This window comes from Corylus avellana, chromosome 10, assembly GCF_965113065.1.
Source record: "Corylus avellana chromosome 10, dhCorAvel1.hap1.2, whole genome shotgun sequence".
In the NCBI taxonomy this organism is placed as follows: Eukaryota; Viridiplantae; Streptophyta; class Magnoliopsida; order Fagales; family Betulaceae; genus Corylus; species Corylus avellana.
This window is the reverse complement of record NC_142499.1, coordinates 20,203,825-20,222,091: the sequence shown is the minus strand read 5'-3', so window position 1 is coordinate 20,222,091 and position 18,267 is coordinate 20,203,825. Positions and strand designations below refer to the sequence as shown.

The following is an 18,267-nucleotide window of genomic DNA, read 5'->3' as shown; positions in this document are numbered from 1 at the left end:
AGCATTAATAGCTGAGAAACTGCCTCTGTAATCACATGACAATGGTGTTCCTAGTTTGATGGCACTGAGGATTTCTAAGAAGTATACCCGTGAGAGAATCTCCTTTAAAAAGGACAGTTAAAATTCGAGGTTGTTTTTACTGCAAAGTAGGCTGCCAAAGCCTCACCTTCATTTGAGTCAAACGAAGGACCCATTCCCAATGTGGCTGCAGCAAAAAGAATTGACCCATCAGAAGAGTCTCTGGAAGGAGGGATCCAATGAGGGGGGCTTTTAGATTTGGGAGTTCTAGGCTTTAAGGTGAGAAGACAGTGAAGTCCCCTTTGATGATCTGAGTCCCCTGGGGAAGACAAAAACTTGCACAGCTCTTTCAATTGGTTAAGAGACCAAATTGCAATCAGGCTAATATAAGCTATGACGACAAAACATCCATCTGCTAGCATTTTTAGAGGTCAAAAATATTACAATAGGGGATCCAATCGATTGAATGATTTCTTAGCATAAATATTTATTTTATTTTTAAGTCCCCCATTTAAGTGGTTAGAAGGCATCTCCAACATAAAAGAGGAAACACCTGCACTTATTGCACCCCACTCCATCTAGCCCAGTCAACAAATTGCATCCCACCATACACATTGTTGGCAAATCTCACACCAACTGTGAAAGCCAAGGCGATGGGTGGAACCTGCTTTGCAAAAGCTGATCCTTCGACCAAGCGTTCCAGTCCATTGATGATCTGGTAGCGGGTGTTGGAGGAAACGGCAAGAAATACACCTGCAATTTGGGGAGAAAACCGTAACCAATTAGCCGAAGACAACGGAGATATGACAATTAAAAGTTAAAAAATCAATAACTATCCCCTAGAGAATGAACAAGATAGACGAAAACTTAAAAAAAAAAAAAAAAAAAACTGGGAGAATTATCCACAGAAGAGGTTGAATAACGAAGGTAATATGAACTGAAAGGTAGGTAACAGACAACATGCCTGTTCTAAAAGATAGGTACATGGATTGAGCTACTATCAATTGGAAGATAGAACAAATTCAAAGAATGAAAGAAACAGTAAAAGCCACAGTAAAGTTAGTAAAACATCGAGGAGGCATATCAAACAAAAACCTTTTAGATGTTCTCACTAGCAAGGAACTAGTAAGAACAGAAATATGTACCAGCTCATGGACACCAAAAGCTTGTTTCAAGATCATATTAAGGCAATAAACTTGACAACTTAGAGCAAATCTAAACAGTGATGGCATACCCCAAAGAGCAGCAGTCTTTAGAAGTGGTGGCACAGGTATGTCGTCTTCTGATTTCTTTATATTCCTGACATATAGACAAAAATATTGTGAGAAATGATCCACTAGAAGAAAAGACAAACACAAACTAAAAAATTCAATTTCATTTAATTATGGGAAAAAAAGTAAGCAGCTAATTCCTGTATTTGAAAAAGAAATACTTCAGTTCCACCACCGTCCTCTTTTGGTTTTCAAAATTTTTATTGTTTCTTTTCCTCCAAAGACACCAAAAAAGGCAGGACGCAACCATCCTCCACACAGCTGCAGTCTGAAGACCGACCTTCTGCAACAAGCAAAAAGGTCTACTATTCTTCTAGATATAACCCAAGCTAACCTAACACGGCTGAAAATATCACTCCACAAGGCATTGGCAATCTTACAATGGAGTAGAAGATGACCTATAGACTCTTCACTCTTTTTACACATACAACACCAATCAACCACAATGATATGTCGTTTCCTTAGGTTATCCATGGTTAGGATCTCCCCTAAGGCTGCTATCCAAGCAAAAAACTGCCATTACATAGTCACCTAACACGGTAAAACAAGATAAAAACCTAAACTGAAATTGTAGCTTAGTTAAGACCCCCTTCACATTGCAAACAAAATCATGTCTTCCATTTCCCTATAGTTCCTCTCACTTCACAAAGCCCCACATGGATGGTATCATCAGTAATACATTATACTGAAAAATGGAAAAATGCCCAAAAGAACCTTGGAGTGACAAAGGTTCTCAAACGATTGACAGGCTAAAAAGTCAACGTCCACCCCCCCCCCCCCCCCCCCGCCCCCCCCCCAAAAAAGAAGAAGAAGAAGAAAGAAATGGGAAAACTTATTACAGATATCATTCAAAATGACTATATAACACCCACTATTTTAAATATGGTAAAAAAACAAAAGCAGAATTTCGCATGTAACAAGTATAAAGGAAGCATCTATATAGGAAGTATACCGCTTGGCAGTCATGATCAAATTTGCAATGCCTTGGCCTATGATGCCACATGCAAACCCAACTGATCCATACATGATACCCTGGAAACAGAATTTGTAAACCAACAATTACAAATATGCCAGAAACCCCACTATGATTCAGAACAGATAAATATAACTTACCTTATAAAAGTATGTACCCATTCTCTGCTGTATGGAAAATCTACATCCTGGCCTTTCAGCTTCAAACACGCTGCATAAGAAGATCACCTGACAGACTTACTAAAATATTTCTTACATTCTAAATCTGAATATGCAAATAAACACAAGTACAAATACAATATCAGCATGCAAGATAAAGGATACATCCAGATCAAGTAGAAAATATTTCTTTATGAGGAAAAGAAACAATTGATTACTGTTCTACGCATGAGTTACTTATCAAGATAAAATAGTTTTTGCAATGAGCTAATAACCTGCTAGGAAGAGCTCCATAAGCATGTTGCATTCGTCCAAGGAACCCCTTAGATAGAGATGGTCCCCCAATACGAGCATAGGGTGCCAACATACCAACCAAAGCAACGTTAACCACCAACCCAACCAAGAGATCTGCAACATACAACTCAAATTCTGCCCAAAAGTCTTCGCCTCTCTTTTGAACTTCCGCAAATGTAGCACAACAACAATCAATGACAATCTGCGTTGTATTAAATCAATGATAATAAAAGTCACACATGAGTCTATGGCAACAACTACACCGCACCAACGGTGCTCTAAGACATTAGAGCACATAGAGGCCCTCGTGTTTGACCAATTCCAGCAATACAGGAAGTTGGCCACAACTTTGGAAGGGCCCTGAAACTGTAAAGAATAAGATAGCCACTTGGCAGCCTAACTTGTCTACTGCCTAAATGCCTCATTAACTACTCTCCCAGTACTCAATCATCCCGGTTCTGTATGCTAACACTTCAATTCCATACATGCTGGCACATGCAAAAGTGGGTAATTTTATTCCCCCATGTCAACCAAAGCATTGCATAAGTGATCAATTTATATTCTCTGGCCACAACAGTTTAAAGGCACCATTTACTCCCACAAAAGTTGGGAAATATGGCACAGTTTCATCAAAACCAGTCAGTTACATAGGCTTGCATAAAAAAACATGTTACAAGAAGATCAACAAACCTCTGTTCCAACTTTAAAAAGAAAAGACGGATCAGCCAACATTCGATTGCGAAGTATAGCGCATGTCCTCATTGCGAAACCCAGAGGCCAGACAGACCCCTACAGTTCATATATCAAAATCACTGGTTATAACAGCAGCAAAAGACTTACTAATCAGTAATCACACATAAGGACACCAAAACAACAAGTTTAAACAGACACATAATATGTAAGTAAGTTGTACCTGCAAATCCAAATATCTAAGGAGAAGCACTCTGCGAATCCCCACGCTCTTGGCAGCCTCTAACATATCTCTAGGAAGACTAGCCCCCCGAGCCTCCGTCTCCTTCATAACCTCCTCAAATTTCAAAATTGGTCCAAGCTCCTCTTCTTCTTTATCATCCCCATTGTCATCACCACCGCCACCTCCTCCGCCGCCTCCTCTACCATTGGTAAATCTCCCATTTCCACCACTCCCACCAGCATCTTCTCTCGCTTCATACCCACCCTCCAAGACCCCAATACCCTTCCCTACACCAATATCACTATCGCCTTCCTCTTTCGCAACTGTGACCGCAGCTACGCCGGACTGCGACTCTCCACGTGGCTGCGACCCATTTGCCACCACCACAAGCCGGTGGTTCCTCTGTCTACTCCTATTGTTGCTCCTAATCAACACCGGAAAAGCCACCACCTTAACCACATTCCTAAATCTCACACTCTCCACAACCACGCTCTGACTCAACACTTTCCCCGAAACAACCCCGTTTCGGGAGCTCACGACATTTGATACCCCCAAGCTCGGTGAACAACCCGCCATTTGATAACTCGACAAATAATTTTGAACTATAATACAAATCTAAATCTCACTCTAATTGAAGAGGGTGTGTAAAGTACCTTCGTTTGGACAGAGAGAAAGTCGAGAGGAAAGTGAAGGGTCTTGCCCAGAATTTAAAAAGACAACAAAAAAGACTTTTTGTTTTCTTTTTTATTTAATTTGATTTTATTAGCAGACGTTGGGTTCTCCCGTCTCCGCTTGTTCTCACCTGAACACCAGTCGGGGGAAGCAGTGACGGCATCCTATATATATTTCTTTGGTCGTCGCACGTGGGAAAGACATTATGGACTAGGGCTAGTGTTAGATTCCTGGTTAGTGGCTTCGCGTTTAGTGGTTAATTGTTGAAAATACCTTACGATTTTTTGTTTCCCAAGTTGAGAAGTCACGTTCTATTATTGGTCATCATGAGTTTTGTTGTTTTGTTCTTTGTGGATGAGTTGAATGCGACGTCCTTTATTGGTCCTGTGCAAGGAATTATTGGTCGAACTAAGATTTCTTTTAGATTAAATTTAAGAGGATTATTGTCCTGTTATTACAATGTTTATGTAGATAGCATAGGTATTGATTATTAAGAATTTTTTTTTGTTATTCTCGATCGGGTGAAATTGACGTTTTATATACTCTTTAATTTGCAGCGTCGATTTTGCTCTTTCGGTGAATATATGCTTTCTACGTACCCAAAAAGAGAATATATGCATGAATGGTTTATTAGGCAATAGACACTGATTATTATGGTATCAAATATTTTTTGCTTGTAGTTGTGGGTATGTGATTCTTTCTCTTATTTTTGGAGCCCAATGTGTGGGAGCCTTCACGTCATTCAAGTTCTAATTCAAATAAGATAATCTTATTCCCTCACATGTTGAGTTTTCTTAAGACTTTTTCTAAAAATTTGGTTCCAATTTCATGTATTAATAAGGAGAAGTGTTTACATATTTACCTATTGTCCATTTAAAGCTTTCTTTTATTACATAAGAAAAAAAGGAAAAGTAAAGATAATTATAGCTCTCGCAATTGCTGATTTTTAGAAAAATTAAGTTTAGATTCATCTTCATTAAGAGTGGGTATCGGTTTGGCCGGTGTCGATAGAGGCATTTTCACCTACTGAACCGGGGAAACCGACTTCATACCGATAAGGAATAGCTTTGATTTTTTCTGTTATTCAGTTAATCGGTTAATATGTGGCCGGTTAATTGTCGGCTACAAGTTTTTGTATTAAGATTTATCAATTTCCTTCTAACTGCATATTCAATAAAGCATATGCTTTATAGATGAAAAGAAAAAAAAAATTAAAAAAAAATCATAGAACACAGACCAAAATGACAACCACAAATCAGCTTGACAAAACAATAAAAAAACCTACCATATAAAATTCAAATTTCACTTGAAAATCGGTTAAGTCGTTTACCGGCCCCAAAAAAAAAAAAAATCTACCATCCACTGAACCGAACAAACATCAAAATAATATTTTTATTCTACCTACTAACAGCCGAAAGGCGATCGGTATGCGATAATGGTTAACATACCCGCCCCTATTCTTCACATTCTAGTAGAAGTTGGAGAACCGAAGCCATTGCTGGTCTTTTGTTTCTGTCTTCCTCCACACAGGAAATGCCAATTTCAACCATTGTTGTTGCCTGCCTCCAGCTAAACTGCCCTTCCAATCTTGGATCCACTATTTTCTCTATCCATGAATCGTCTTCTCTGCATTGAATTTTCCCTTTCACTATCCTAACAAACCTCGTCAACTCCGGTTCCTGCTCCTCAGTGCTATTGTTTACCACCCAGCTTGATAACCTAATTCCCTTCAACATCTCCAAAATCACAACTCCATAACTATAAACATCAACTTTTGCTGTGATAGGAAGAGTCGAAGCCCATTCCGGAGCCATGTACCCTTTTGTCCCTCGAATCCGAGAAAATCCTGAGCTGGGGCTTCCTCTTTGAGACAACTTTGCAAGCCCAAAATCTGCAATCTTTGCTTCAAATTCACTGTCCAGAAGTATATTTTCAGGCTTCACATCACAGTGGATAACCCATTCTAGACACTCATGATGAAGATAAGCCAACCCTTTTGCTGTTCCTAATGCAACTTTAAACCTCTCTTTCCATCCAAGGAAAATAGGGGGGAATAAGTGTCTGTCCAATGATCCATTTTCTACATACTCATACACCAGAATTCTGTGTCCACGTTCTGAACAGAATCCCCACATTCTAACAAGGTTCATGTGATTGATTCTCCCAATAGTACTTATTTCTGCCCAAAACACTTCTTCCCCTTCATACATATCTCCCAATCTCTTCACAGCCACTACCCTTTCATCTGCCAAAATACCCTTATATACAGCCCCTGAGGCTCCTCTTCCTAGCTCTTCCTTGAACTTCTTGGTGACCTTCCTCAGTTCAGCATAACTGAATTTCCTGAACTGGCTTGAAAGCGCACGGTACCCGTCTTCTAGTGAAGCGGGCACGCCATGTCCTCTAAAAAGGAACCACCAACCCAATACAAAGATGAGAACTTCAACTGCACCAATTGCGGAAACAAACGAGTAGAGATAAACCCATGTCTGTTTTTTTGAATTGTTGTCAAACATGGAAGGAGACCCTATCACAATTTCAGATTCACGGATCCCACATATTGGATTGGTGGCAATGAGAGTACTGTTGGGTTCTGTGGTTTCCAAACTTGCTGGCAATTTTAGAAATATACTGCCTGGAAAATCTGGAGTCCTGAAGCCATTAAAAAGTGCACTTTTTGTGAAACAAAGCTGTTCTCCTGTTAGCCTATAGCTAAATGCTTCACAACGGCAATCCCCTAAGCAAAGATTTCTGCAAGAGTCAATTGAACTTTCTGTACTGTAATCGAGATCATATCCATAGAAATCTACATTTGCAAGCTCCACAAATTTCACATCATTGGCTTGGCTGCAAGTTTTATTGAACTTGGGCTTGCAACCTTTGTTCCAATTACTTGGATCAGTGACCTCATAGCCAGGAGGACATGAGCACTGGGCCTGCGGTGCATAAACACAAATCCCATTTCTCCCACATATCCCATGCACTTTACACGGTTCAGTGAGAGCTTCCCATGAAACCTCCCACAATCCTGACAAATTGTTTAGGCTATAAAGTCTAAGGTTTCCATCATAATCCGTTGTCAGCCTCCTTTTGACCCCAAAACCCATGTCAGCAGCGTTGAACTGCAACTTGTCAGTCGATAAAAAAGTACCCATTTCATCTAAAATAGCAATTCTGCTACTATTATAATTTGTTCTTCCATTTTGGAACACGGTAAAATCAGGATCAGGCCAATACAAGCTTGATATATCAGGCCCATCATACATCAACCTCAACACATTATCGTTATCAAAGTAAAGACTAAAATAACCAGAAAAATATGAACCTCTTCCTGAAGCAGAAACCAGTTTCTTGCTCTTTGTAAAGGGTTGGTTAGGAAGGAGAGTATTTGTAGGAAAATCAAAACTTTGCCACAGAATTTTACCGTGTGGGTCTTTTAGAGCAAGGTTCCCAGAGTCCAAAAGCTCGGCTCTTTGAACATCAGTGGCGGTGGTGTTGGTCTGCCACACGGTCGAGCCGTCCACGTCGGTTAGGACCATGGCGCCGTCTCGCCTCAGAGAGATTCTGGAGCCTCGGCCATTGACTGGCTTGTCTCTGTTTGCCATCCAAACAACAGTTCTGTCCTTGGAATTGGTGAACCAAATTGAGAAGCAGTAAGCATTTTTCCCCACCGCATAGAAGCCGCCGGTGAATGACTTATCTGGGGAGACCAGAAGGTCTGAATCAGCTTCAACTGAGAGAGAAGAACCCCTTTGAAGAAAGTTATTGGTTGCTGAAGTTGCAAAGGAGAGAAAGAAAAGAGAACAGAGAAAACTGAGAAAACCAGGGGATTGAAGGGTTTGTTGGTATCTCATTTTCTGCAGCATTTGGCTCTGAATTGATCCTCTTGCCAAGCGAAGCACAAAGCTGGCTTAATGGCAATATGGTTGAGCAGAAAAGTCAGCTGTAGGTTTGATGATCTATGTTGTTTGAAATTAAAAAGGGTTCCGCACGTCACAAGTCACAAAATCCTGCCACTTCAAAATCATCTTGTGAACTTTGATAGGTTGATGATGGATAGGAACTAGGAGCATAAAGTCTATGTCGTGACAATAATAACTCTTCGTCTGATGTTTTTTTTTTCCTTAATTTTTAGTTTGATTTTTTTTTTTTTTTTTTTGATATGTCCGCACAATAGGAGATAGGGTTTCAAACTAGTAACCTCCGTTTTATTATATTTGATCATAGCCGATTAAGCTATTTCTTGGAGATTTTTAGTTTGGTTTTTAAAAGCCTTCTTTGGCACAAATAAATTAAATAATGGTTACTATAATTCTATAAAATGGCCTGACCGATAATCTAATATATTTATCGAAAGATTCTATTGGGGAAGTAAACAACCGGGGAAGTTATATTGGCATAAGACCTTACAGGCTTACACCTTATCGTTTGACACACGTGTAAAACAAGAAATCACATTCACACATGACACAATGCTCATTTAATAGTCTTAATTAACTTTTGAATTCAAGTAATGAGTTTATATCTCAATTAATAACTAGCCTCCCCATTTATTTATTTAGCCTTCTTCATTCTAATTTCTTGACATCAAAAAACTATAAACAACCTATTAAGTGAAATTCATGATAAATATGCAGAATCCCCTCACTTGATATATGATATCAAGTTCGAATCTTATTTTTATTATTTATTTATTATTTTCAACTAAATATTTACGCGTTAAGTCTCACTAAAAATCACATTTTTATCTCATAACTATTTCATAAAGATGATGCGGCAATTTTAATCGATCATCAATAAAAGCAAAATTCTAAAATTGGTTATAATTGTGACGTTGGCTTTATAAGATAATTATAAGATAAAAATGTAATATATATCACTACTTCTTACTTATTAAGAGTGAGTATGAATAAAATAATTAAAAATTTTATTTTTTTATCAATGATTTAACAAGGCAACTCTTCCATACCCAAGTTTGGCTGGTAGCTTGACGACTGGACCCTGTTTGGCCGAAAATCTTGAACGGAGAAGATATCCCACAAAAGCAAACAAATATAATGATAATAGTGGGAAAGATATTTAATCGATCTTCTTACAGCTGGTTTTTCTTTGTTGCATACGACCCGTATGTCTCCCAATCCCCATAGAGCCTTCATTGTTTTGAACTCTAAACACGCCCGTCTCTGTGCCTACACCACAGTATCTAGGGTCCGATGTTTTACTAATATGATAGCATAAGAAAATAAATGGGAAGCTTTCCATTTTTCTATTTTCTACATTTTTATCAAATGCCAAAGTGATAGCCCCAATCAGTGTTTGGAACCCTTGGATAAGTTTTTGTTAGGAAAAAAAAAACAAGGGTTAAATAGAACTGCAACAATATATAGTTATAACTGAAATAACTATAAGTTGCTGGGATACAATTTTGACTACTGCACCAAGAACCCGGACAGGAAGCACATCAAATGTAGAAGGAATGCGCATTTCATCATTCTTTAAATCACAAAATTGTAATATTACAACAGCCTACCCTAATATAGGTCAACTCCAGTCAACCTCCCAATTCCCCCAGTCACGCAAAGAATAACTGTACAAACAAATAATTTTACAGAGTAAGAGGATGCAAAGTCATCAAGAAATGGTACTAAAATCTTGCTTTGTATTTATTTAAGGGGGGCAGTGTTGATCCTCGCACTTTAGAACAGCCATCCGCTGAGACCTTGAATAACATTGCCTGTTTTTAATGATGTCAATGTAACCTCGGAGCCTATACCGGTCCGAGTTTGTGAGGGAGAATGGAGGATTGACAATGAGGGATGGTGCTTCCACTAGAAGGAAGACTAACAAAAGCACAGCTTTTGAATACAATGCTGCTGCACTTTCCATATTACTCATGAGCTCCTCAACCTACAAAACATATGAAACAACAATCCTCAGTGGGTGGTGCCAGAATTACTTCAACATTTTGTATCACTCACCGAATTTCATAATATCTAAGGTAACATGTTATGATCTTTTCTCAAACAATATATTCAACATCCTTATAGTCGAGACCATTGTTTTGTTAACTCGATTATCTATATAAAGAGTATTTCTAATGGATTTGAAGCAATGCCATGTAACTTCATGCATTTCTACCTCTGCTTTTTCTTACAGCACAACACGAAAGGTTGTGTTTTTAAGTACATTACACGTTACATTTAGTGAAGCAAGTGAGCATGATTTGAATCATAATAGACAAGCCTATATGGACACAAGACTAAGAGACGCCGACAGAGTATTGGTTTACAATTATGAACACAGAATTTCCATTAATTTATTTTTCAACTACTCACTTCAGGTTCATAACTAGCTAGAGTAGGGACTTTAGCATGTCTCAACCGTGATCCCTAGTCTGGAATTTAACCTCCGAGTTCTACAAGCACAAATACAATGCATAAACATAAAACCTTGTCTTGCATTGCCTTGCCTACTAATTCAGTTAAGTATTAGCTACAACCAAATGCGGGAATGTGTCATGATCCAAATTCCAAGAAAAAAAGAAAAGAAAATACTCACGCCTCCGCGCCTCCCAAAAGCAAGGGCAGAGTCAAATATTGTCTCCATTGCATCTGGCATCTCCGTATTGCCTACAATCACGATGAGGAAGTTCAGTATTTAGAGCCTTACACACTGTAGAATGAAAAACCATGGGAGCTTCCTTATCTACATTTTTATAACACAGACAAATTGGAGGTACAGAAGCACCAAAGTCCCTCATAAAAATAGATATATGACGGCAAAAGCTCCCATACCATAAACATGCTGCTCCTACAACCACTAGCTCGTAGGACCCAATCCCATTTTACTTAGAAAAAAGTTGTTGGCACCATTAAATAATAAAGATTGTTAACATGACATATACACACACACCTTATGCATATGCAGATATGACTTCAAAAAATTTCACAACACCAAGATCGAACCATTTGAAATTTGAAAATTGAAATCGGAAAGTTGTCAAATACTATGGGTTTAAAAAAACAAGCATAGGAATTCAGGCATCAATAAAATGAATTTTACAAAAGGGTGAGAACAAAGTGAAACATATGATCTTACAAGCTACAAACGCTTCTGCATTAGTGCCGATGATCTATGGAGGAAACATTAAAATTTTATATGTAATGAAGAATGTCCAAATATCATGTCATACCAGGTTCAATAACCTTAGCAAGTTCTTCAGCATGTTCAACTTCCAGGAGAAATTCTCTCTCAATCTGAGAGGAAATATCCTCGGGCAATTGAGTACTGCAAACATCAAGATGTTCTTCTGTGTCAGAACTACCATATTTCTTGCTGGTGCTCCTCCTAAATCTTGGAATCTCTTGGCCTGGACTTCCTTCCATGGCTGAGGCAGCTTGTGTATGGCATATATGCAAGGCTTGCTTCCAAATTGCAAGAATTACAAGCTGAATCGAGAATGCTTCTAGTTGCCTATCTGCCTCGATCTTTTTGATAATGACAAGTTAATTAAACTTGTAATAGCAGAAAAAACTAATTAAACTTGTAATAGCAGGAATTAAAAAAATCAAGGTAATTCAAGGCATATCAGAAGGAGACTTAGGCTAGCAGAATGAGGCACAAACAAAACAGGAGACGAAGATTAAGTTAGTCCGACCACCAAATTATGCTCTTCAAACAATAATTATAGGACATAAGAACTTTATCAGGTTATAAACCCTATATTGTGGGACCCAGAAAAGGTTTACCATGCATTGACGATCAGAGGATAACAAGTATAAAATGTATAGTCCGTTACAATCATCAAAGCAAATGAATAGGCACCCAAGAATTTAAGCCCACCATCATACATTTTAGATCCCACCTCCTGAGTCAGCTCATTAACATGTGTCCTATGGATATACCATTATATATCTCTGCTATACTGGAAGCCAATTGAATATTCCCAAGGAGGCCACATAGACACCAAATGAATTAAGTGCTTGGCTGGCCTAATGAAAAAACTAAGGGAAATCAACAGATGCCAAAGAAATATATAGAAACAACAAGACTAGTTTTAGTAAATGGGCCAGACATGATTATGTGCCACTGAGAGACCATCTATCTTTAAACTTAAACTCAAATGACTGAGTGGAGAGGGAGGAAGAGGGAACCATTTATGATTTATTACTCTGATTTGTACAAAATGCACTTTTTTAAATTCCCTACAGGGTTGTTGGGACAATACAAAAGAAACTGGCTTACCTTTTCATTTATTAAATCTTTAATGGCAGAGGCACACTGCTGTAATGATTTAATCCTCGTCATGCAGTGAGTAGATGGCTGCTCTAAAGCGTCTCCCATATCCACTGATCCCTGTGAAGTGCCTGGAGCAGAGCTCTGACTTTCTAAGCTTCCAATGGGACACATTTTACTACTCTGTGCGCCAATGATTGGCATTGGGGAACTTGATTTGGCGGTCATGTTAAAAACTGCTTCAGGAGGACTCTGTGATTTGTATGGAGAATGGTTTGGCTTGGAAGGACTTGCTGAGGAAGACGACATATCCATTGGAGGTCCAGACACAACAACATAATCTTGATCAATTAAATCTAGCGAATCCATGACTGCAGAAACCATGAAAGTTCATGTCTTACTAAGACATGCTAGATCTAGATAAACCATACACTGAAATGAGAGGGAAAAAGAGCATATTGGGATTCTTGGTACCTCTTGATCGAGTGTTTGAAGATCTCTGGTCCATGGATTTCAGAGGATCAGCTAAACTTCTATCTGAGGGTCGATGGCTGTCCACCTTAGGATGAGTACTTTCCAAATTATCTGTGGCACTACCATATCCGAAAGAGAGATTCATGTTATTAGAAGTGGTAGATGCTGCTTCCCTTCTATCACCTTTTGTATCAAGGGAAAATCCAAAAGAAGACTTCATTGAGGACCTCCTCCTTAAGAAAGATGGGCTACCCTCAGGACCACTAGAGTCATCATCTAAAAAGAAAGGCAGACAATCCTCATGAGAACTTTCCTCCATATTTCTCACAGGATCACATTCAGATGAAGTAAATTCATCCGCTAGTCTTGAAGAGCTCCTACTCCTGCATAAGATTTTAGAATTTGGGTAACTGATAAATACATTTAGACAACCATGAAGACAAACGCTCTTCGCATCGTGTACCTCGGCGATGCAGCTGGTTGTTTCTGAGAAAGGAATGGGTGGTTGAAAAACTCTTCAAATGTTAATCGTTCAACTGCAAATACAATTTCAAGGAATAGAATCAAAAAATTGGAAATACGAGGAGGAATTTCATATAAATTTCATAATCCATTGGTAGATAAGACAAAATTTCCTATGGGTCTCATATATCATTCCTTGACATTGTGAGACTTTAGCATCTGATTATAGCTCGCGTCTCTATGCCATTTGACAATTGACAACATAAAAAATATTGAAAAACATGCAGTTAGAATTTAGAATCTGATTATAGTCCATTCGCTCTTTGGTCTGATCAGGTATCTCATACACATTCATCAAGAGATATACCTGGATTACGGCGCAGCAATTTCTGGCATAAATCTTTGCAGTAAGAACTCAAACCCTGGATATCTTGAGGGAAAGGCAATTCAGTTGATTTCACAATGTTCTGGAGCAACTGTACAGCACACGATATTGAAGTAACTTGGGTTAAGACAATGCATGATGACTAGTTTAACCCAGCTTGAGGATTACTACTAAAACTAAAAGCAATTATGTTAGGAATGCTGAGCACCATGTGAAACCACATTAGGCATGTGAAAAAGTAAAGCTAGTCAAAACCTGTATTTGATTGCTTCCAGTAAATGGCGTTTTTCCAGTAACAAGCTGAAATAAAATGGCACCAACACTCCAGAGATCTGCCTGCATATTCCGTTCCATGTTAATGGGAAGAAACATTAAATACTTTATAAGTACCTAACCAAGGAAAAAAGAGCGAAAGTCACCTTTGCATCATACTTCTGAAGTTGCATTATCTCTGGTGCCATGTAAAGCGGTGAACCACACATGGTTTCTGCGAGGCCTCTAGGTTGCAGAGATCTGCAAAGGGAAAATTGACATGCCTGAACATCGAAAAGTTGAAGGAACTAGGGAAACCACCTCAACAAGAGTCAGGTGCAGGGTACATGTCCATATGTCATTTTTTGAAGTGTCTGACGACCACAACTTCCCCATGTCATGGCTTGTCAGCACAGATGCTCCAAGATGAAGCAAAGTGTCTAGTTAACAGTTGTGCACTAAAAAATGAAAGAAACAGTTTCCTTTGGACAAAATGGCATCTCCTCTCCCCCATACACAAGGTATTGAGAGGTAAGGTTACTAATTCAATGCCACATGGGTTCATGAGTTGTGTTTATGTAACAATCCAAGAAAAAACACTAACCACATATGCGCTATCATCTCAAAAGGACTAGTCAATTTAGAACTTTTCTAGAATTGATTATAAAGCTCAATTTCACCTAGTAAGTAAGTAATATGAAACTTAGCACACATGAGCGTCTTTATAAACTACCTACTCTATGTGGATTACTCATTTTCCCAAAGTGGAACTGAGGTGTTACAGTTTGCCTATAAAAGAAAAACTGGTAAAAATAATATCTAATCAGACATTACAGTTTAGGAGCATTCCTGACCATCTAAACTAGAGTGCCCATGAAAGCTCTACGTAGGTAAGGCATCTAAAGGTGGGGACTTTAGGAAGCTTATAATAAAAATGACATTGATTTTACCTTGCAAATCCAAAATCTGCAATCTTCAAAACTGAATTGTTGTCATTAGTGGTGAGAAGGAGATTCTGTTCCAAAAATGAAACACGTTAGAAATGGATTGAAATGCTGAGAAAACCTTTCTGCAACAACAAGATTACTACATATCAAACAATTCGGCACATCAAACTATCTTATTATAAATGTTAACCAACGAATATTTACTTCATCTATTTGCCAATTTCTTAGCCTTCTGCAGGGATGTTGAACCATATTCTCTACTAGACTAAAGCACTATCCCAAGTACAAATTTTGTTCGTCCATGGCTTTAAGTACTATGAAAAATAGAAAAGACAAATTTTGCCATGGGCTTGCTTCCTCCCTTAAAGAAATGATCAATATACAATGCCATTTATAAATCAGAAATGGAAGTTAAACAGAAAAGAATCAACCAAACCTGCGGCTTTAAATCCCGATGTATAAGATTATTTTCCCGAAGAATTTGTAGTCCAGCCACTGTAAAATCCACAACCTTCCAACATCACTACATTACTCATCATTGAAGATTTGAAAAATAGTAATGAAGACCCAACAAGGCAAAACTCAAGATATACCTAGCTGCTGCATGAATTGCTTTGCAATGCCTTCAGGGACTCTTCCATGGCGTTGAATGTACACAGAAAGATCACCCCCTTTGCAGTACTCCAGTACAAGGTGTATCTTCCCAGGAACCTAGATGAGCAACATCATTCAAACTCTAATTAACAAAAAAAATAAATAAACTCCGGTCCTCCAGAGAGGGAAAACAGGTGTGGGGGTAGGGGTGGCACCCTCTCCCTACTCATAACATCCCAACTATGGTACAACCGCCCAGAGCCTTTCACATGCAAACTTGCAATTTCCCTACAAAATGAATTTTGGAGGGGGAAAAATACACACCTTCAATGCTTTGGAACATATTGTATATAGATGACATTACTAGCTGAATACCCTTGGAGAGAATTTTAGGGCACCTTTGACTTGTTGAAATTGTGGATTAATTCTAAATCAGGCCAAGTGAATACTCTATAGATGGACTCGGTTACAGGTAATAAGCATTAATGTTAACTTAGCAAACTATTCTCAGCTCAAGCCAATCAGGCCAAGTTACTTGAGCTTCACATGGTGATTATAATTTTCCCGATAATCCTTTGTTTTCCCAGCTCTGCAGTCTTGGAATTCTTTGTTTTGCTTTTACACAATAAATTCTCAAGTTGAATAAGTAAAAAGGTTGCATTACCCTTTGATCAAGTAAAGATACAGTCTTCTCAAGCACAAATATGCAAAAATCTGTTTTCAAAATCTTTACTTTTTAGCCCTCATTTTCTAAATCTCTCAGCAATTAAGCTAAGCCCTGGGCTATAGTCCTGTCTATTCCATTCATTCTACTTTTCTACCAATTGCTATCACAACGTAGAGAAACAAAGAGAAAAATACACGAATGCAGACCAACAACATAGACGTATCCCCATGGAAAATATTTCCGGGAACTCTTTTCCTGGAAGACCTCATGGATTTTCACCATAAATTTGATAAAGGTCTAACGACTATCGAAACAAACAAATCCTAATTCCTACATAAATTTCCATAACGAAACAAACAAAGCCTACGGTTTAAGTAAACAAAAAGCTTCAATTTATCGTTTCATAATGCGTCACAAAATTTAACGAGTAAGAAACTTCAAAACTATTTTCCTTCGACTTCCCTTCACTTTCTCCGCATCCAAACAAAAAGTTATTCAAGTAACTAAAAAAAAAAAGCTACAAAAATTAATTTCAGACCTGAATAATATCGTGCAAGCGAATAATATTAGGGTGGTTAATCCGCTTGAGGATAAAGATCTCCGACATTAGAGATTCTTGCAATTTCTTGTTGAGCCGGCCCGTAGCGATCTCCTTGATCGCCACCTCGGTCCCGTGGACTCGATGCCTGGCGTGCCACACCACCGAGAACGAACCGGACCCGATTTGCCGCCCCACCAGGTACTCCCCGACCACCCTACCCCTCCCGGTCGCCTGAGCCATTCTCGAAGCCCTCAAGAACCCTAGAATCCGAACCCGGAACCAGCTCCGAACACCGCAGTTCAACCTCTCGGACGGAGTTTCCCAGCTCTGGAAACGGACCTTCCACGATTCGACCCGAATTTATAGGCTTTATCTGGTCGAACCAAGAAATGATTAGAGAGAGAGAGAGAGAGAGAGAGGTAGATAGAGAGATTAAGAGGTTTGTTTAGTGTAATAATAATTGTTTATATTAAAATATTAGCTTACATATTTCCTGTAAGAATTTCAATTAACGAGAATAATTGAGATTAGTGCTTGTTGATTAGAAAGCGTGAGCAGAGAGAGGCTTTGAACGAGAAGGCGTAGCGTAGGTGGCAATAGAAGATAACATGCAATGAGGAAGCAATGTTAGCCTGTGGTTGATTCTACAGTGGGTCACGTGGGCGAGGGGTGGCGTGCACCGTGTGTTGCTTGTCTTGTAGTTGTAGCAGCCCCTTGATGTGGTGGTTCGCGATGATTGGTGGATTTTGTGTCCGTTTTCTCTTCGTTGGGTTTGGTGATGATGGGGGGTGGGGCCAAGTTCAATAATGTTGTGATGGATAGATTTGGAACAACGAAAACACACTTTCTTTTTCTATTTTCTAAGCTTAAGGTCAGTATCTGGTTATCATTTATTTTCTATTTCTTAACCTTTTGGCTAAGATCAAGTGTTAATATTGATAAGTCGTCTAATCACCAAAATTATGTGTCTTTTACTTACCAAAGTAAAGTCTTCCTTTTTATTATAATTTTGGAATTTATTTCAAAGAAGTCCGTTGTGTTTTTTATTGGCAATATATCGTTTCTTAGTTATTGGGATGATAATGAAACTTATAAGAGCAGTCCAACTCGTTAGTTCATTCGTATATATTTATATATATTAATTAAAGTAAATTTTATAAGTATATGCATATATATTAGTTATTAAGTAATAAGTATGTTATATATGTTAATATGCATGAGTGTGTGTGTGTAATTATTTGTATAAATATAAGATTGTATTGTATAAATATTAACGGCATCATATCCATAGTTAGCGCATTCGTCATAGTTAGAATCTCCAGCTCTATATCAAGGTCACGGTCAATATCGTCACTATCTTCAATAAAAAAAAAAAAAAAAACCTTAGGCTTGTTATCTAGGAACTTGTTTT

At 38.4% G+C, this 18,267-nt stretch overlaps 3 protein-coding genes across 5 annotated transcripts; all 3 read right to left on the bottom strand.

Moving 5' to 3' along the window:
• Positions 1-412: 412 nt before the first annotated feature.
• Positions 413-4,497, bottom strand: LCD1 (reticulata-like protein, putative (DUF3411)). Its single transcript, XM_059572403.2, has 7 exons — positions 3,628-4,497; positions 3,405-3,503; positions 2,696-2,916; positions 2,403-2,472; positions 2,242-2,321; positions 1,253-1,317; positions 413-771 (listed from the first exon to the last, which is right to left on the bottom strand). Exons 1-7 carry the CDS (start codon positions 4,201-4,203, stop codon positions 578-580), a joined length of 1,305 nt encoding a protein of 434 aa, XP_059428386.2. The 5' UTR covers positions 4,204-4,497; the 3' UTR covers positions 413-577.
• A 1,113-nt stretch (positions 4,498-5,610) lies between these two features.
• Positions 5,611-8,217, bottom strand: LOC132192220 (putative receptor protein kinase ZmPK1). The gene has a single exon (XM_059607494.2). The coding sequence runs from the start codon at positions 8,163-8,165 to the stop codon at positions 5,754-5,756; it is 2,412 nt and encodes an 803-aa protein (XP_059463477.2). The 5' UTR covers positions 8,166-8,217; the 3' UTR covers positions 5,611-5,753.
• Positions 8,218-9,767: 1,550 nt separating this feature from the next.
• LOC132191510 (serine/threonine-protein kinase ATG1c) lies at positions 9,768-17,406 on the bottom strand. Of its 3 annotated transcripts, XM_059606562.2 has the most exons (14): positions 17,343-17,406; positions 16,854-17,229; positions 15,648-15,765; positions 15,491-15,549; positions 15,058-15,122; positions 14,275-14,368; positions 14,111-14,191; positions 13,838-13,946; positions 13,472-13,544; positions 13,009-13,391; positions 12,544-12,905; positions 11,492-11,786; positions 10,858-10,928; positions 9,768-10,206 (listed from the first exon to the last, which is right to left on the bottom strand). In XM_059606562.2, the coding sequence occupies exons 2-14, from the start codon at positions 17,094-17,096 to the stop codon at positions 9,967-9,969; spliced, it is 2,193 nt and encodes a 730-aa protein (XP_059462545.2). In that variant the 5' UTR covers positions 17,097-17,229; positions 17,343-17,406; the 3' UTR covers positions 9,768-9,966. The 3 variants fall into 3 exon arrangements, with proteins under 3 accessions (XP_059462545.2, XP_059462546.2, XP_059462544.2); XM_059606563.2 differs by lacking the exon at positions 17,343-17,406 and having other exon boundaries at positions 12,544-12,827; positions 16,854-17,299; XM_059606561.2 differs by lacking the exon at positions 17,343-17,406 and having other exon boundaries at positions 16,854-17,298.
• Between the last annotated feature and the right edge of the window lie 861 nt (positions 17,407-18,267).

Coding starts and splice junctions, on each gene's coding strand:
- LCD1 (XM_059572403.2), bottom strand. CDS start 4,203: ATGGCGGGTTGTTCACCGAGCTTGGGGGTATCAAATGTCGTGAGCTCC. Junction 2,322..2,402: donor TGGGTACATACTTTTATAAG/GTAAGTTATATT, acceptor TTCTGTTTCCAG/GGTATCATGTATGGATCAGT. Junction 772..1,252: donor AAAGACTGCTGCTCTTTGGG/GTATGCCATCAC, acceptor CCCAAATTGCAG/GTGTATTTCTTGCCGTTTCC.
- LOC132191510 (XM_059606562.2), bottom strand. CDS start 17,096: ATGGCTCAGGCGACCGGGAGGGGTAGGGTGGTCGGGGAGTACCTGGTG. Junction 15,550..15,647: donor GCAATTCATGCAGCAGCTAG/GTATATCTTGAG, acceptor TGGATTTTACAG/TGGCTGGACTACAAATTCTT. Junction 13,947..14,110: donor CTGGAAGCAATCAAATACAG/GTTTTGACTAGC, acceptor TGTGCTGTACAG/TTGCTCCAGAACATTGTGAA.
- LOC132192220 (XM_059607494.2), bottom strand. CDS start 8,165: ATGCTGCAGAAAATGAGATACCAACAAACCCTTCAATCCCCTGGTTTT.